Raw genomic sequence first — 14,475 nt, 5'->3', positions numbered from 1 at the left:
CCCTCTGGGTGAAGAAATTGCTCTCAGGTCCCTATTAAATATCTCCCCTCTCAGCTTAAACCTGTGCACTCCAGTCCTTGATTCCCCAACCCTGACGATAAAGCCTGTGTGCATTCACCCTGTCCCTGCCCCTCGTGGTTCTATATACCCCCTCAGTCTCCTAAGTATCCTGGTCAATCTCCTCTGCACTTTTTCCAGGTTTCAGACATCTTTCCTAAGGCAGGGTGGCCATAACCAGGCAGACTGTCCCAGGTGAGGCCTCACTTTGACGGTGAGGCCTGTTGCGTTAGGCCACACCTGCCCTGTTTGGAAGGGTCACTCCTCAGGCAAGTCCTGTCTCCCTGCCCTGCTCTCCTATGACTCCCGCCACTCCTCCCCTGACACACCCACTCAAGTTTTTCCCGTCTCCTCTGTTCCTAGATCTTCGGATTTCTGGTCTGCATGGGGATCATCCTTGCCATTGGGAATTCCATCTGGGAGCACGAGGTCGGGAACCTCTTCCAGATCTACTTGCCCTGGGATCAGGGCGTCGACAGTGCCTTCTTCTCCGGTTTCTTGTCGTTCTGGTCTTATATCATCATCCTGAACACGGTGGTTCCCATCTCGCTGTATGTGAGGTGAGTTCGATCTTAGCTCCACAGCCCACCTCTAACATGGTTGTGTAAAAAAAAGGTCTAATGTAGAAATCCAGTTCACTGCATAGGTGGGATGAAAAACTTGTAGCAGCATCGCAGAGACTTACAGTAGTGTCAGGTACGGAGCATTCACAAAAAAAACATGCAGTGTCCTCTTTATTAGCTTTCCTGTACCCGATAAAGTGGCCGCTGAGTGTATGTTCATGGTCTTCTGTTGCTGTAGCCCATCCACCTCAAGGTTTGACATGTTGAGCGTTCTGAGATGTTCTTCTGCCCACCACTGTTGTAACGTGTGGTTATGTGAGCTCCTGTCAGCTGGAACCACTCTGCCCATTCTCCTCTGACCTCTCTCGTTCAGACGGTGATTTCATCCTCAGAACTGCCACTGGATTTTATTTTTCACACCATTCTCTGTAAGCTATAGAGACAGTTGTGCATGAAAATCCCAGGAGATCAGCAGTTTTTGAGGTACTCAAACCACCGTGTCTGGCACCAACAATCATTCCATGGTCAAAGTCAGTGAGATTGTGGCGACCCACTTTCTGCGCAGGCGAACCGGCTCTCAAATAGCCAGCGCGCGGGGGGAGACTTTGGTAATGCACCTCTGACGTCATTTCCGCCCGGAGAGGACGGGCGCTAGGGATTAAATGCCAGCGCCGTGAAGTTTGAATAAACCAGTCTCGAAACGACTTACCGACTGTGTGTCGTTATTTCAGCGCTGTGTGTAGAACATCGCTACAAGATCACGTTCCTTCCCCATTCTGAAGTTTGCTCTGAACAGCAACTGAACCTCTTGACAGTGCCTTCGTGCTTTTATGCATTGAGATGCTGCCACTTGATTGGCTGATTAGATAATTGCATTAACGAGCCGGTGTACCTAACAAAGTGCCACTGAGTGTGCGTTAAGCATGGATGAGGGAACGTGAGGATACATAGATCAATCTGACTGACGGAGGATGAGGGAACGTGAGGATACATAGATCAATCTGACTGACGGAGGATGAGGGAACGTGAGGATACATAGATCAATCTGACTGACGGAGGATGAGGGAACGTGAGGATACATAGATCAATCTGACTGACGGAGGATGAGGGAACGTGAGGATACATAGATCAATCTGACTGACGGAGGATGAGGGAACGTGAGGATACATAGATCAATCTGACTGACGGAGGATGAGGGAACGTGAGGATACATAGATCAATCTGACTGACGGAGGATGAGGGAACGTGAGGATACATAGATCAATCTGACTGACGGAGGATGAGGGAACGTGAGGATACATAGATCAATCTGACTGACGGAGGATGAGGGAACGTGAGGATACATAGATCAATCTGACTGACGGAGGATGAGGGAACGTGAGGATACATAGATCAATCTGACTGACGGAGGATGAGGGAACGTGAGGATACATAGATCAATCTGACTGACGGAGGATGAGGGAACGTGAGGATACATAGATCAATCTGACTGACGGAGGATGAGGGAACGTGAGGATACATAGATCAATCTGACTGACGGAGGATGAGGGAACGTGAGGATACATAGATCAATCTGACTGACGGAGGATGAGGGAACGTGAGGATACATAGATCAATCTGACTGACGGAGGATGAGGGAACGTGAGGATACATAGATCAATCTGACTGACGGAGGATGAGGGAACGTGAGGATACATAGATCAATCTGACTGACGGAGGATGAGGGAACGTGAGGATACATAGATCAATCTGACTGACGGAGGATGAGGGAACGTGAGGATACATAGATCAATCTGACTGACGGAGGATGAGGGAACGTGAGGATACATAGATCAATCTGACTGACGGAGGATGAGGGAACGTGAGGATACATAGATCAATCTGACTGACGGAGGATGAGGGAACGTGAGGATACATAGATCAATCTGACTGACGGAGGATGAGGGAACGTGAGGATACATAGATCAATCTGACTGACGGAGGATGAGGGAACGTGAGGATACATAGATCAATCTGACTGACGGAGGATGAGGGAACGTGAGGATACATAGATCAATCTGACTGACGGAGGATGAGGGAACGTGAGGATACATAGATCAATCTGACTGACGGAGGATGAGGGAACGTGACTTGATGGAGATGTATAAGATGATGAGAGCCATAGCTCGAGAGGACAGATGAACACTTCCTCATAAGTGCAGAAATGTCTAATACAAATGGATGCCATTTTAAGGTGATTGGAGGAACATACAGGGGTGAGTTAGAGGTGTGTTCTTTACACAGGGAGTGGTGGGTGTGTGGAACACACTGCCAGGAATGGAGGTAGAGGCAGATACCTTATGGACATTCGAAAGACTTAGACAGGCACATGGGTGAAAGAAAAATGGAGAGCGATGTGGGAGATTGATCTTGGAGTAGTGTAGGTTTAGAAAGTTGGCACAACATAGTGGGATGAAGGGCCTATACTGTGCTCTGCTGTTCTATGTTCTGCGTTAAACATAAACTGTACATAATTTTCACAAGGCAGGACACAACCAGAACAAAACAAAAGTTCTATGTAAATTTATTATCAAAGTACATATATGCCATCGTATTCTACCGTGAGATTCATTTTCAAAACCAAAGTGCATTGTAGTGCAATCCGGTCACAGTGTTTCTGTACCGAGGTGGTGATCGGGGTTGTACCGGTCGGTTCAGGAACCGAATGGTTGAAGGGAAGTTGCTGTTCCTGACCCTGGTGATGTGGGGCTTCAGGCGTCTGTACCTCCTGTGAGAAGATGGCCTGGCCCGGACAGTGGGGATCTTTGATGATGGGTGTTGTTTTCTTGAGGCAGCGTCTCCTGTAGATATGACCGATGGCGGAGACCGATGTGCCCCTGACATATTCAGGATTCAAGATTCAAAAACTTTATTGTCATTCTAACCGTACATCAGCTCTGCAGGGCAGAATGAGACAGCGTTTCCCAGGAGCAGTGCAATCATAACATAACAAACGCAACACTAAATAATAAACATAACAATAAATAGTAAAACACAACAGCCACATGTCAGTTAAAAACACGTTATAAGTGTCCAGTGCAAGTTAAAAGTGTCCAAAGCAGAGTCAGGTAGAGCAGCTATTTAGCAGTCTGACTGCCTGTGGGAGGAAGCTGTTTAGTAGCCTTGTGGTTTTAGTTTTGATGCTCCTGTAACGTTTACCTGATGGCAGAAGAACAAACAGTTCATGGAGAGGGTGTGAGGGGTTTTTAATGATGTACCGTGTCTTCTGGAGGCATTGACTCTGAAAGAGGTCTTGGACAGAAGGTAGGGAGACCCCAATAACCTTCTCTGCTCCCCTAACCACCTCTGCAAGGCTTTTTTGTCGGCAGCACTGCAGCTGGAGTACCAGGTTATGATGCAAAAGGTCAGCACACTCTCAACCACGCCTCTGTAGAATGTAGTTCAGATGTTAGTGGGGAGTGATGCTTGTTTAAGCTTCCTCAGAAAGTGCAATCTCTGCTGGGCTCGTTTCACAATCCCAGTGGTGTTCCTGGATCAGGTGAGATTGTCTGAGATCTGCACCCCAAGGAACTTGATGTTTTCCACTCTCTCCACTGTGGAGCCGCTGATGCTGAGGGGTGTGTGCTCAGGCTGAGACCGTCTGAAATCGACGATCATCTCCTTGGTTTTGGTGACATTAAGCATCAAGTTGTTGTCACTGCACCAGCTCTCTAGGTGTTTGACCTCCTCCCTGTACATTGTTTCATCAGTTTTGTTCATCATCATATGTTGGGCTGAGTCCATAACTCTGCAGCTTCTTACATTCCGCACCTTTGAATTCCCATCCCAGACCATGATGCAACCAGCCCAGATACTTTCAGTGGTACATCTGTTGTTCAGTGACTAGCCAGGCCTCTTTAACCTCCTCAAAGTTAAAGATGCTGACACACCGTCCTTGTGATTGTGTCTGTGTTCTGGGCCCAAGACTGGTTGTCTGAGATGTTAGTTAAAGTTGCTGACTTTCTCCACCACCGTCCATTATAGATTGATGTCAGGTTTGCTGCCCTTTCCCTTCCTGGAATCGTGGGTGGAGTTGGAGGTACCGAAGCCTGAAGTCCCACAGCACCAGGTTCATGAGTGTTTTTGGGGAGGGAGATAGTGAGGCAGTGGAGAATGCTGTGGGCTCTCTCTCCGAGGATATCCAGGCATGGATCTTTCCTTAAGGGAGGGGCAGGCAGTTGGCTCGGCGGGTCCAAAGTTCAAAGTAAATTTAATATCAAAGTACACGTATGTCACCAAATACTGCCCTGAGATTAATTTTCCTGTGGGCATGTAAAGAAGCACAATAGAATCAATAAAAAACTTTGCTCAACAAAGACTAACAGACAATGTGCAAAAGATAGCAAATAATGCAAATACAAAAAGAGGAAATGAACTAAATTACAATAAATATGGAGAAGATGAGATGAAGAGTCCTTGAAAGTGAGTCCACTGGTTGTGGAATCAGTTCAGCGATGGGGTGAGTGTAGTTATCTCCGCTGGTTCAAGAGCCTGATGGTTGAGGAGTAATAACTGTTCCTGAACCTGGTGGTGTGGGTCCTGAGGCTCCTGTACCTCCTTCCTGATGGCTGCAGTGAGAAGAGAGCGTGGCCTGGGAGGTGGGGGTTCCTGATGGTAGCAGTGAGAAGAGAGTGTGGCCTGGGAGGTGGGGGTTCCTGATGGCAGCAGTGAGAAGAGAGTGTGGCCTGGGAGGTGGGGGTCCCTGATGGTAGCAGTGAGAAGAGAGCCTGGCCTGGGAGGTGGGGGTTCCTGATGGTAGCAGTGAGAAGAGAGTGTGGCCTGGGAGGTGGGGGTTCCTGATGGCAGCAGTGAGAAGAGAGTGTGGCCTGGGAGGTGGGGGTCCCTGATGGTAGCAGTGAGAAGAGAGCCTGGCCTGGGAGGTGGGGGTTCCTGATGGTAGCAGTGAGAAGAGAGTGTGGCCTGGGAGGTGGGGGTTCCTGATGGTAGCAGTGAGAAGAGAGTGTGGCCTGGGAGGTGGGGGTTCCTGATGGTAGCAGTGAGAAGAGAGCGTGGCCTGGGAGATGGGGGTTCCTGATGGCAGCAGTGAGAAGAGAGCGTGGTCTGGGAGGTGGGGGTTCCTGATGGCAGCAGTGAGAAGAGAGTGTGGCCTGGGAGGTGGGGGTTCCTAATGGTAGCAGTGAGAAGAGAGCGTGGCCTGGGAGGTGGGGGTTCCTGATGGTAGCAGTGAGAGAGAGCCTGGCCTGGGAGGAGGGGGTCCCTGATGATGGATGCTGCTTTCCTGCGACCGTGCTCTGTGAGGATGTGATTGATGGTGGGGAGGGCTTTACTGGTGATAGACTGGGCCGTATCCACTACGTTTTGTAGGATTTACCATACAGGGTGTTTCCATACCAAGCTGTGATGCAACCAGTCAGTGTACCCTACACTTGCACCTATAGGTTTGTCAAAGTTTTAGATGATGTGCTGCATCATTGCAAAGTTCTAAGAAAGTAACGGTGCTGTCCTACTGTCTTTGTCATTGCCCTTACGTGCTGGGCCCAGGACAGAGCCTCTGAAATGATAACACTGAGGAATTTAAAGTTGCTAACCCTCCCCACCTCTGATCCGCCGATGAGAACCTCTTCTACTGATGTCAATAACCAGCTCCTTGGCCTTGCTGACATTGAGTGAGAGGTTATTGTGTCACAACACTAGATATTCAGTCTCCCGCCTATACCCTTCCTTTGATTTGGTCAACTACAGTGGTGTTATCAACAAACTTAAATATGGCATTGGAGCTGTGCTTAGCTTCACAGCCATAAGCGTAAAGCCAGTAGAACGGGGGTCTGAGCACACGGCCTGATGCTGAGGGAGATTGTGGAGGAGATGTTACCAATCCGTTCTGACTGGGGTCTGCAAGTGAGGAAATAAAGGATCCAGTTGCACAAAAAGGTATTGAGGGCAAGGTCTTGGAGCTTATTGATGAGTTGTGAGGGGATGGTGGTATTGAATGCCGAGCTGTAGTCGATAAGGAGTGTGCATCTTTGCTGTCCAGATGTTCCAGGGTTGAGTGGAGAGCCAGTGAGATGGCATCTGCTGCGGACATGTTGCTCCAGGAGGCCAAGTTGCTTCTCGGGGTGGACCTGATATGGTTCATCACCAACGTCTCAAAGCACTTCATCACTGTGGATACAAGTGCTTCTGGACGAAAGTCATTGAGGCAGGTCAGCGCGTTCTGGTATAACTGAAGCCAGCTAGATGCAGATTGGCACCTCAGACTGGTGGTGAGGGTGAAGATCTCAGTGAACACTCCAGCCAGTGGATCAGCACAAGTCTTTAGTACTTGGCCAGGGGCGCCAGCTGAGTTGGATGCTCTCTGTGGGTTCAGCCTCCCGAAGGATGCTCTCACATCGGCCTCAGAAACTGAAATCACAGGGTCATCGGGGGCTGTGGGAGTTCATGGAAGTGCCTCCGTGTTGTGACGGTCAGAGCGAGCATCGAGCTCACCTGGGACTGAAACCTTGTTGTCACTTGGTAGGAGCCGATAGCATTCAAGCCCTCCGCAGCTGTCGCGCATCCGTCTGTGATTAGTTTCTTCTGGAATTGCCACTTTGCACGTGAGATGGCTTCCCAGAGACCGTACCGGGACGCTTTGTAACTCACTTGGTCGCCAGACCTGAATGCCACTGATTTGCCTCAGCAAACTGGTTCTTCAGCAGGACTCTGACTGACTTTGTGGGAGAACGCTGGTCCATGGGTGTTTTTACAAGGTCCGTGACAACTGTGGTGTATACATTCAGATCCTCCGACGAGTCCTGCGACCACCTCTTTGTTATCCCGCCCTCTGAAGCTTTGCTCCTCAGCCCCTGCCTGTGTGCAGGCCGAGTGATCCGATTTCTTTAAAATGCAGTCCGGCGGTTGAACGGCAGAGCAGCAGTGGTCAAGTGGGCTGGGACCCCTGGTGCCACAGGTTATTGGGCAGAGCTTTCTTCAAGCAGGTCTGATCGAAGTCCGCTGCAATGATTTGAAACGCATGAGGGTAGACGACTTCTTGTTTGCTAAATGCAGCACGTAATCCATGGAGCATTCGCTTAATATCTGCGTTTGGCGGTCACGATCACGGAGGAGAAATCTCTCAGTAAGTAGATCTGTGAATGGACACCTTGACGATGGGCAGGAGCAGGCCAACGAGAACCTGACCCTACACCTTCCACACCGGGTATCTGACCGTGGGGCTGAAAGCTCAGTAGAACCAAGGGAGCAGCCCCTTCAGTTACTCAGACAGGGGTGACAAACTCCTCTCTGGTAAATTGGTTCATCGTTGCCACATGCCCCTGAGATAGAGTGAGAAACTTAGCTTCCACACTGCCCGTTCAGATGGCATCACCACAACAGGGTGTTGAAGTAGAACGGGTGAATAACAACAGAATGCGGAATAGAGTGTCACAGTTACGGAGGGAGTGCAGTAAGGGCAAACAGTAAGGTACAAGATCATGACGAGGTAGATGGAGAGGCCAGGAACCCATCTTACCGTACTAGTGGAGTATTCAGGAGTCTGTTAGGACTGTGCTTGAGCCTGGTGTACGTGCTTTCAGGCATTTGTATCTTCTGCCAGGAAAAATCCCTCATACACACAGAGTAAAATTCTCCAAGCTGAAAAACTGACCATAAAGTGACTTTCAACCACTGCTCTGTGAAATATTCTCCACCGTGACCCCACGGGTAAGAGGAGAGGACTGCTGAGTAGGGAGATTTCCACTGCAAACTCCCCATAGGCACGCAGATGGCAGATGAGTCCGTGGATGGGACGATGTGGAGAGGCCTTCACTCTGCGTCTGACCCCGGGAGTGTGTGATGGGACGGTGTGGAGGGAGCTTCACTCTGTGTCTGACCCCGGGAGTGTGTGATGGGACAGTGTGGAGGGAGTTTCACTCTGTGTCTGACCCTGAGAGTGTGTGATGGGACGGTGTGGAGGGAGTTTCACTCTGTGTCTGATTCCGGGAGTGTGTGATGGGACGGTGTGGAGGGAGTTTCACTCTGTGTCTGACACCGGAAGTGTGTGATGGGACAGTGTGGAGGGAGTTTCACTCTGTGTCTGACCCCGGGAGTGTGTGATGGGACGGTGTGGAGGGAGTTTCACTCTGTGTCTGACCCTGGGAGTGTGTGATGGGACGGTGTAGAGGGAGTTTCACTCTGTGTCTGACCCCGGGAGTGTGTGATGGGACGGTGTAGAGGGAGATTCACTCTGTGTCTGACCCCGGGAGTGTGTGATGGAACGGTGTAGAGGGAGCTTCACTCTGTGTCTGACCCCCGGGGGTGTGTGATGGGACGGTGTAGGGGGAGTTTCACTCTGTGTCTGACCCCGGGAGTGTGTGATGGGACGGTGTGGAGGGAGTTTCACTCTGTGTCTGACCCTGGGAGTGTGTGATGGGACGGTGTAGAGGGAGTTTCACTCTGTGTCTGACCCCGGGAGTGTGTGATGGGACGGTGTGGAGGGAGTTTCACTCTGTGTCTGACCCCGGGAGTGTGTGATGGGACGGTGTGGAGGGAGTTTCACTCTGTGTCTGACCCCGGGAGTGTGTGATGGGACAGTGTGGAGGGAGTTTCACTCTGTGTCTGACCCCGGGAGTGTGTGATGGGACGGTGTGGAGGGAGATTCACTCTGTGTCTGACCCCGGGAGTGTGTGATGGGACGGTGTAGAGGGAGTTTCACTCTGTGTCTGACCCCGGGAGTGTGTGATGGGACGGTGTAGAGGGAGTTTCACTCTGTGTCTGACCCCGGGAGTGTGTGATGGGACAGTGTGGAGGGAGTTTCACTCTGTGTCTGACCCCGGGAGTGTGTGATGGGACGGTGTAGAGGGAGTTTCACTCTGTGTCTGACCCCGGGAGTGTGTGATGGGACAGTGTGGAGGGAGTTTCACTCTGTGTCTGACCCCGGGAGTGTGTGATGGGACGGTGTAGAGGGAGTTTCACTCTGTGTCTGACCCCGGGAGTGTGTGATGGGACGGTGTGGAGGGAGTTTCACTCTGTGTCTGACCCCGGGAGTGTGTGATGGGACAGTGTGGAGGGAGTTTCACTCTGTGTCTGACCCCGGGAGTGTGTGATGGGACGGTGTAGAGGGAGCTTCACTCTGTGTCTGACCCCGGGAGTGTGTGATGGGACGGTGTAGAGGGAGTTTCACTCTGTGTCTGACCCCGGGAGTGTGTGATGGGACGGTGTGGAGGAAACCTCATGACATGCTTTTTGTGTGCGTTCCCTGACCTCCGCTCTCCCCCTCTGCCCTCTCTGAGCAGCGTGGAGGTAATCCGCTTGGGACACAGCTACTTCATTAACTGGGACAAGAAGATGTACTGTGGGTGGAACGACACAGCTGCTGAGGCCCGGACCACCACGCTGAGCGAAGAGCTGGGCCAGATTGAGTACATCTTCTCCGACAAGACCGGCACCCTCACCCAGAACATCATGACCTTCAACAAGTGCTCCATCGGCGGCAAGACCTACGGTGAGGGTATCTTCCCCTCCACCCCCCGCCCGGCATCACTTCCCCTCCACACTCCCCAACCCCCCGACACAAGGAGGGTCCCCGGGCTCCCCGGTTCAGGGGTGGGTGGGTGCCTGGGAGTCTGGCCCTCTAACCAGTGCCTCGTCCAGGGAAGGAATCCTGCAATCTTTGGCAACTGGAGCTGCTGGCAGCTTCTTGGGATTGGGATGGTCAGGGAGCCCTGGAGGCATAACGGTATAGAAACAGGCCCTTCTGCCCAACTGGTCCATGCTGACCCAGATTCCCATGTAAGCCAGTCTAATTTGCCCACACCCTTTCAACTTCTCCTATTCTTGTACCTGTCCAAGTGTCTTTTAAATGTTGTTACTGTACCTGTCTCATCCACTTCCTCTGGCAGCTCGTTCCATGTACCGATCACCCTCTGGGTGAAGAATTTACCCCTCAGGTTCCTATTAAACCTCCCCCCTCTCACCTTAAACCTGTGTCCTCTAGTTCTCGATTTCCCCAACCCTGGGGAAAAGACTGTGTGTGTTCACCCTATCTCTGTCCCTCATGATAATATCTACCTCTGTCAGGTCATCCCTGTCTCCTGTGCTCCAAGGAATACAGCTCAGCCTCACTCTGTAACTCAGACCCTCAAGTCCTCCCACCCTGTGGGTCAAAAACACGTGAACCCCTTTAAAATGTTCCCACTTACCTTAAACCTATACTTCCTCATATTTGATTTCCTTCTCCCGTCCTCCCTGTCTCCTCTTCACTCTATCCCTCCCTCTCTATCTCACAGACATTCTCACTGATACTATCCTCCTTTCCCTTTCTCTCCTTTGTATCTGTCTCCCTCCCCCACTCCCTCTGTCTTCACCTCTTCCTCTGTCTCGTCTCCCTCTCTCCCTCACTGTCTCTCCGTCTCTGACTTTCTCTCCCTCTGCTTCTCTCTCCCTCTCTGTCCTCTGACAGTCTTTCTCACACTTAGTGACAAATGACAGACACCACACATTGACACAATCTGTCTCACACACACACACACACACACACACTCTCCCTCTCTCTCTCTCTCCCCTCTCTCCCTCTTTCTCCCTCTCTCCCCCTCTCTCCCCCCCCCCTCTCTCTCTCCCTCCCCCTCCCTCCCCCAGATCGCAAACTCAAACTGTTGTGTCTTCCTTTCCAGGAGACCTGAGTGATCAGATAGGACACAAACACGACGTCAGGGAGGTGAGTTACTCGAGGAACAGGGTCACGACTGGGGTTCACCTCTCACCATCTTAGACTGAGGCCATTTGGGATGGAGCTGTCTTCACGCAGAGAAGGGAATGCTCGGAATTCTGTTCTGCTGGGTTCTGAAGCAGATGGATTTCAGGATACGGAGATTGGGCCAGGACCTGAGGTGGGAGTTAAGCCGAGAGTGAGTGGTGGGAAAGCTGGAGGGTCTCGATGTGGTCTGTGCAGTTGGTGTCGGTGTGGTTCAGCCGTCCCGCATCTTTGTGTGACTGGGAAGTGGGGTCACTGGTTTCTTCTGGCCGCAGTGAAAGACCTCTGTCTGTGTGCCGTCGGACTGTTCCGCACTCCAGTACATTGAGTTGGTGCAGGGGAAACAGTGCAGAACAGTGTGTGAGTGTTGGGAGATTGATCCCCTTCCATGGTCGGAGCCACAAGCTAGTGCTGCAGCTCTGGTCAGGCCACACGTGTGCCGCTGTGTTCAGTACTGGTCGCCTGTTGTAGGAAGGGCATGGAGAGGGTGCAGAGGGGACTTTCCAGGACCTGAGAGCATGTCCTGGTTGGAAAGGCTGAGCGAGCTGGGCCTTTCTCTTTGGGGTGAAGGAGGATGAGAGGCGACTTGATAGAGGTGACGAGATGATAGGAGGCGTAGGTCGAGTGGACAGTCAGAGACTCTTTCCCAGGGAGGAAATGGCTAATACATGGGAGCATAATTTTAAGGTGATTCGGGGGGGGGACGGGGACGCCAGAGGTGGGTTATTTACACAGAGAGTGGTAGGTACGTGGAACTCCATGCCAGGGTTGGTGGGAAAGCTGAATACATTAAGGAAATTTAAGGGCTCTTAGACAGACACACAGATGATAAATTATGTGGGAGGGAAGGGTTAGATTTATCTTGGAGTAGGTTAAAAGTCTGGCACAACATCATGAAGTGAAAGGCCTGTACTGTTCTAGTTGCAAAGAGAGGTGAGTGAAGGTCCATGTCGAGGAGACCAGAAGTTCATCTTTTAGCGGATGAGAGGAACGTTCAAGAGTCTGATCACAGCAGGGTGGAAGCTGTCCTGGAGCCTGGTGGTACATGCTATAAGGCTTTTGTATCATCTACTCGATAGGAGAGGGGAGAAGAGAGATTGTCCGGGGTGGGAGGGGTTTTGATGATATTGTCTGCTTCTCCAAGGCAGAGGGGAGTGTAGACAGAGTCCATGGATGGGAGGCTGGTTTCTGTGATGTCCACAACTCTCTGCGGTTTCTCGTGGTCCTGGGCAGAGCAGTTGCCATATCAAACTGTGATGCATCCGGATACAGTTTCTGAACCCTGCAGACTTTTCTCTACTTCTATACTTGTTCATTTATTTATTGAGAAAAACGATCCAATATTACATGTATTTGTTGAAAAGAGTATGTGAACCTCCGGGGTAATGCTTTCTACAAAAGCTATGTGGAGTCAGATGTTCCAGTCAACGGGATGAAATTGGAGGTGTGGGTTGTAGAGGTCCTGCCCTGTAAAAAAGACACACAGCGTGTTTATGTGCACCGTGCCTCGATCCAAACAACTTTCTGAGGACCTTAGAAGAAGAATTGTAGAGATGCATGAAGCTGGAGAAGGCTACCAAAGCATTTCTGAAGACCTGAGTGTTCATCAGTCCACAGCAAGAAAAAAAATCTCTACAAATGGACAAAACTCGATATTGTTGCTACTCTCCCGAGGAGTGGGCACCTTGCCATCACACCAAGAGCACACTGTACAATGCTGAAGGAGGCGAAAAAGAACACAATAACAGCAAAAAGACCTGCAGAAATCTGTAGACTTGCTAAAGTCTCTGTTCATGTGTCCACTATAAGAAAAACACTGAACAAGAATGGTGTTTGTGGAAGGACACCATGGAGAAAACCACTGCTCTCCAAAAAGAAACATCGCTACACGTCTCACGTTTGCAAAAGACCACCTGGACGTTCCACAATGCTTCTGGGACAATGTTCTGTGGACAGATGAGACAAAAGTTGAACGTTTTGGCAGAAATGTTTGGAGGGAAAAACGGCAGTGCACACCAACACCAAAACCCCACCCCAACTGTGAAGCACCATGGGGTGGAACATCATGGTTTGGGGCCTGGACAGCTTGCAATCATTGAGGGAACGATGAATTCAAAATTGTATCGGGACATTTTACAGGAGAATGTCAGGGTAGCAGTCCGTCACCTGAAGCCTAATAGAAGTTGGATAATGCAACAAGACGATGATCTGAAAGACAAGAGTAAGTCAACAGAATGGATTAAAAAGAAGAAAATTAGTGTTTTGGAATGGCTGAGTCAAAGTGCTGACCCTAATCCTACAGAAATGTTGTGGGAGGGCCTGAAGCAAGCAGTTCATGCAAGGAAGCCCACTCACATCCCAGAGTTGATGCAGTTTTGTGAGGAGGAATGGCCTAAAGTTCCTCCAAGCCGATGTGCAGGACTGATCAACAGTCACTGGAAACAAAGGTTCACATACTTTTTCCAACAAATGTGTATAATATTGGATCATTGTTCTCAATAAATATAATGCTTTTTATTTATTTGGGTTCTCTTTATCTAATTTTAGGACTTGTGAGGAAATCTGATCACGTTTTAGGTCATATTTATGCAGAAACAGGGTTCACCAACTCCCCAGCTCCACTGTAGGATGCTTTCTGTGGTACATCGGTAAAACCCAGTGGGGTTACGCTCAGCTTTCTTAGCCTGCTGTGGAAGTTGCGGTGCTAGTGAACTTCCTTGACAATGGCACCTACGTGGTCGGACCAGGCCAGGCTGTTGGTGATGTTCACTCCTAGGACCTCGAAGCTCTCAACCCTCTGGACCTCGGCACCCCTGGCACAGACGAGGGCAGGAACACCATCCCTCCAGTGACCAGCGCCTTTGCTGTCACTGAGGGAAAGGTCGTCATTGCGCCATGTCAGTAAGCTCTCTATCCCTCCCCGTCTGTCCCTGTCTGAGATACAGCCCACGACAGTGGTGTCAGCTGCAAACTTGCCGATGGAGTAAGACCGGGAACCGGCCACACACTCGTGAGTGAGGGCTGAGGGATGGACCCATTTGGGCAGAGCAGGCCCGGGATAGGACAGTGTACAGTCCTGTGCTGGCTGACTCCGTGGTCCGTGTTTTCCACAGCACTACAATATAA

General features: G+C 50.6%; 1 protein-coding gene across 1 annotated transcript in view; it reads left to right on the top strand.

Moving 5' to 3' along the window:
• The window catches only part of LOC140736355 (phospholipid-transporting ATPase ID-like), an 81,650-nt gene that overhangs the window by 17,721 nt on the left and 49,454 nt on the right, over positions 1-14,475 (top strand). The window contains exons 10-12 of the mRNA XM_073062345.1: positions 421-617; positions 9,893-10,101; positions 11,270-11,313. Coding sequence (XP_072918446.1) covers positions 421-617; positions 9,893-10,101; positions 11,270-11,313 — 450 coding nt within the window. The remainder of the gene's footprint in view (positions 1-420; positions 618-9,892; positions 10,102-11,269; positions 11,314-14,475) is intronic.

The sequence above is a fragment of the Hemitrygon akajei genome, chromosome 11, assembly GCF_048418815.1.
Source record: "Hemitrygon akajei chromosome 11, sHemAka1.3, whole genome shotgun sequence".
Lineage (NCBI taxonomy): Eukaryota > Metazoa > Chordata > Chondrichthyes > Myliobatiformes > Dasyatidae > Hemitrygon > Hemitrygon akajei.
This window is presented reverse-complemented; position numbering and strand designations above follow the sequence as displayed.